Raw genomic sequence first — 4,529 nt, forward strand, 5'->3', positions numbered from 1 at the left:
TCATGCATGAGCTCTCTCTTTCTCTCTCTGACAAATAAATAAATAAATACATCTTAAAAAAATAAAAAAGGAAAGTTCTCTGGTGATAGGCTCTGCTAACAGTTTAGGTATATTCTCCCAGATTATTTCTTTTACAGATATTAATGTGTACCATAGATTTATTTATTTGGGACACCTGGGTGGCTCAGTCTGTCAAGCCTCTGCCTTGGGCTCAGGTCATGATCTCAAGGTCCTGGGATCAAGCTCCGAGTCAGGCTCCCTGCCCTCGGGGAGTCTACTTCTCCCTCTCTCTTTCTCTCAAATAAATAAAATCTTTCTAAAAAAAATTTATTTATTTATTTATTTTAGAGAGAGAGAGTGCAGGGGGAGGGGCAGAGAGAAAGAAACTCAAGTCCACCTCCCCGTGAGCACAGAGCCTGGCCCTGGGCTAGATCTCAACACCCTGAGTCATGACCTGGCTCAACCCACGGAGACACCCAGGCGCCCCCAACTTACTTTGTTTTAAAAGAACTAGCGTCAGACTGTACACACTGCAGTGCAACATTCCTACTGGAGAATATATCTTACGCACTTCTGGAACGACTACTTACAGTGCACAGAGAACGTTTAGTTTAACTATCTAGTTAGACTCTAAAGAGAAGCAATATTGCCCATTTCGCCTGCCAGAGGGCTCACCCTGGACCTCACTAGCTGTTTCCCACACTCAGTGCTGCAGGTCCAGAGGCAGGCCTTCTCCAGGTCCCCCTTTCCAGCCACTGACATCCCCAGGGGCCAGCCTTTTGTCCCTGCTTAGGGGGTCAACTCCAGATGGCCGGCCGACCCTCCGTGGGTCAGGAGGCCAGTAGCCGAGAGAGAAAGCCGGTAGCTGCTCTCAGCTGCCTGGGAGCCTCCATCTGACCGCCCGGCTCGCCGCATCCGGAAGCTCCCGGAATTTCTGCGCCTAGGGACTAACGCAACCATTGTTGAAGTTTCAGTTTGGTCAGAACTAAACCCATCGCCTCAGGGCAGAAGCGGCCTCACTGCACGGCTTCCCTCTGCGGGTTTGGACACCACCGCCGAAGTGACAGCGGTGGTGGCGAGCGCGCTGAAAGGCTCCACCCCAAGCCTACCTGGGCTCAGGGGGTTCCACACCTGGCCCTGGCAGTAGCCCTCACGTGAGGCCCGCAAGCTCCCGGCGCCCGCGCTGACTCAGCCTCGCAGCTTCTGCAGAAACCTTAACCAGCCCCGTGACTCAGTTTCTCCATTTGCTCACGCGCGCCAACCGCGTGAGGCACCTGTGCGGAATGCAGAGCGTGCCTCCGAGGCTTCTCTAGAGTATGTGCTCCTAGGCGGAGCCCCAGAGACGGGCATTTACGCCGCTCAAAGAGCTCCTTCGGGACGTGCCCTGCCCTGGCCCTGTTGATGAGTCCGTGCTGTCTGGGGTGGTATTGACCCGACCAGGTGCACCGACACAGCTGCTGGGAGACACCCGCCTGGGACACGCCGGTCGTGGTTCCTGAAGGGCGTAGGCCATGGAGGGGCTGCCGAAGGGACGACCAGCGCCCGCGTTCGTGCCCACTATCCACTGCCCGCAGCCTGACGCAATCCGAGGTGCCCTTGCTGCATGCCGGGGCTGGGGAAACCTCCCCCGCGGTTGCATCACTCCTGCCAGATTTGCTACGGAGGTGGAGCCGAGCCAATCAGCGGGCGCGCTGGGCCTGGGGCAGGCCGCTCGGTTACCCACTCAGAGGGCGGCGCGGTTAACCGGGAAGCAAAACGCGAAGGTGACTGGTCAAAAGGGGTTTTGCCCCGCCCCAATCACCGCGGCAGCTGGAGCGGTGGGCGGGGACCTGCCCGGCCGGAGGGTTTAAAAGGCGCCTCCGCCGGGGCCGCGCAGCTGGAGCGACCGAGCGGTGCCAGGCCAGGTGTGCGCGTCCGTCGGTCCTTCCGTGCCCGCGCCGGAGACCAGTCTCGGAGGCCGCCGGGCCCGTCCCTGTGCCCGGCACCATGAAGCAGGAGTCCACAGCCCAGAACACCCCGCCCGCCTCGCCGCCCCTCTCACCGGCCCCCTCGCCACCCCCATCGCCACCCCTCCCGTCACCCGCGCAGCATCCCCGGGATGGCGGCGATCCCCAAGCGCTGTGGATTTTCGGGTACGGATCCTTGGTGTGGAGGCCCGACTTCGCCTACAGCGACAGCCGTGTGGGCTTCGTGCGCGGCTACAGCCGCCGCTTCTGGCAGGGAGACACCTTCCATCGGGGCAGCGACAAGATGGTGAGTATCTGCCCATGCTCAGGGGAATGAAGGGGGTGGGGGCAGGGTAGTGGGCACTAGTGCCTGGAATGCCCGGGACTGGCAGAGGGTGACTCCGTGCTGGCGGGGCAAGTGTATAAACCTGCGCCTGGGGGTTGTGGCTTAAATTTCTGTGCCCAGTGCTTGCCTGTGATGGCTGCAGTGTGTGAACCTGTGGATCGCCGTGTTGATGAATATTTCTGATGACCAGTCTGGGCCACTGCCATGTATCTGTTTCTCCTGCAGCCATGCATCACTCTCTCCACTGCCCCCTGGGTGACTGGGGCTCTCTGAGGCCTGGACCAGCAGGGTTCATAAGGGTTTCCTCTGGTACTGGTGATAGCTGATTTCTAACTTGTCTGTTTCAAAATCTGTCTTCCTCCTCAGCCTGGCCGGGTCGTGACCCTCCTTGAAGATCGTGAGGTAAGTGCCCGAGTCAAGAGAGAGACCCCCCCCCCAGGGCCTAGCAGGGAGGGTTGCAGACAGAACTCAGGGGTCCTTGGCTGTAGGCTAGATTAGATGCCTCCCAGGCGGCGGGGAAGGTGGTCTAGCCTGGTGCCTCTCACTAGAACCACCTGAGGACCTTCTTAAAATGTAGATTTTGATTTAGTAGGATTGGAGGGTGGCCTGAAACTCCCATTCCTCTTAATTGTATAGATGATGCCACTGGTTCTCAAACCACTCTCAGAGTAGGAATCCTCTTGGCCTTGGGGCCAGACCACCTGGTCAAACCTTGTTAAGAAAGGGAGAAAGAGCCTAATACAATACTACTATCAGTCTTCTGCCCACTTTCCTTCTGGAGCACAGACCTGGGGTGGGACTAGCCAGGAGCTGTTTGGGGTGACCCCGATGTCCATGTTTCCTCCTAGGGCTGCACTTGGGGTGTGGCATACCAGGTTCGAGGGGAGCAGGTGAGCGAGGCCCTGAAGTACCTGAACGTGCGGGAAGCAGTGCTTGGCGGCTATGATACCAAGGAAGTCACCTTCTACCCCCAAGATACCCCTGACCAACCACTCAAGGCACTGGCTTACGTGGCCACCCCCCAGAATCCTGGTTACCTGGGCCCTGCGCCTGAGGAGGCCATTGCAACACAGATCCTGGCCTGCCGAGGCTTCTCTGGCCACAACCTCGAGTACTTGTTGCGCCTGGCGGACTTCATGCAGCTCTGTGGGCCCCAGGCACAGGACGAGCACCTGGCAGCCATTGTGGACGCTGTGGGCACCATGCTGCCCTGCTTCTGCCCCACCGAGCAGGCTTTGGCACTGGTCTGAGGGGCTGAGCCCCTGCAGGGAGTGTCCACGTAGACATGGGGCTAGGTCCCCACTCCTGTGCCCACGGTGGACTTGGTACAACTGGAGCCCGCTGAAAGGACTTGGCGGGGGGCTGGGAGCTTCTCTCCCTAAGTCTCTGCCTGTCCCACCAGCTTCCAGCTCTCCTGCCTGACGCTGACTTATTACTTGAAACTATTTATTGCACCATGTTGGTGTGGTGGGCAGGGTGGGGGGCCTGCCCTGGACATAGGGGCCCTGCTGAGCGGTGCCCCACCTCAGGCACCTGGTGCCTGACCCGATTCCCCCCAGTGCTGCTGCTAACCCCATACCACCCAGGCCTCTGTCTCCCCACCCCCAGACCAACCACTCTTCAGCCCTGGAAATAGACCACATGTGAAAAGTCCCAGCCTGCTGAGAAGGGACAGGAGGGAGTGAGGAGAAGGGAGCCTTATGAGAACTGAGGCACCTGTGGGTCCTGCTCACCAACCCCCATCCCCCCAGGTTCCCAGGGCAGAACTGGATCTGGAGCCCGGGCACAGCTGCTGAGGCTGGGCCTGGGCCTCTTAGCCATTTGGCTGTTTCCCTGTCTGTCTGTCTGTTTGCTTGTCTGTCGGTCTGTTCCTGGGAAGCTCATCACTATGGGCCTTGGTCCCTTCCCAGTCTGTCCTGTACTGTTATCCATAAACTGATCTCTTACTATCTGTGTTATGCTAGAATGTCGTTCTTTCTTCAGAGGGGCTGTTGGGGCAAGTGACGTGGGAGGGGCAAGGGCTCCCTCTTTCTCTCCATCCCTCTCTCGCAGGGAGGGGGCAGCCGAGCAGGCAGGGCTGCCAGCCGGGTTGCACCACTCCATGGGCACCTTTCCCGTCTTAGTGCAGGCAAAAAATGCCCTGAGGTATGCAGAATTCGCCTGCGGGGCTCTGCTTGGCAGCCCCGTGTGCCTGTGGTGCTCTGCGTCTCCTCTCAGCTGTCCCCAGGAGGCTGGCA

General features: G+C 59.0%; 1 protein-coding gene across 1 annotated transcript; it reads left to right on the top strand.

Annotated features, from left to right (window-relative positions):
- The first annotated feature begins 1,881 nt into the window (after positions 1–1,881).
- Positions 1,882–4,250, top strand: CHAC1 (ChaC glutathione specific gamma-glutamylcyclotransferase 1). The gene is made up of 3 exons (XM_008702324.2): positions 1,882–2,253; positions 2,659–2,694; positions 3,141–4,250. The coding sequence occupies exons 1-3, from the start codon at positions 1,987–1,989 to the stop codon at positions 3,540–3,542; spliced, it is 705 nt and encodes a 234-aa protein (XP_008700546.2). The 5' UTR covers positions 1,882–1,986; the 3' UTR covers positions 3,543–4,250.
- The last annotated feature ends 279 nt before the right edge of the window (positions 4,251–4,529 follow it).

Source organism: Ursus maritimus, unplaced genomic scaffold (assembly GCF_017311325.1).
Source record: "Ursus maritimus isolate PB19 unplaced genomic scaffold, ASM1731132v1 scaffold_35, whole genome shotgun sequence".
NCBI classification, from domain to species: domain Eukaryota; kingdom Metazoa; phylum Chordata; class Mammalia; order Carnivora; family Ursidae; genus Ursus; species Ursus maritimus.

Excerpts from the sequence above, each read along its gene's own strand:
- CHAC1 (XM_008702324.2), top strand. The coding sequence starts at position 1,987 with ATGAAGCAGGAGTCCACAGCCCAGAACACCCCGCCCGCCTCGCCGCCC. Across the intron at positions 2,254-2,658 it reads ATCGGGGCAGCGACAAGATG|CCTGGCCGGGTCGTGACCCT; the intron begins GTGAGTATCTGC and ends CTTCCTCCTCAG. Across the intron at positions 2,695-3,140 it reads CCCTCCTTGAAGATCGTGAG|GGCTGCACTTGGGGTGTGGC; the intron begins GTAAGTGCCCGA and ends GTTTCCTCCTAG.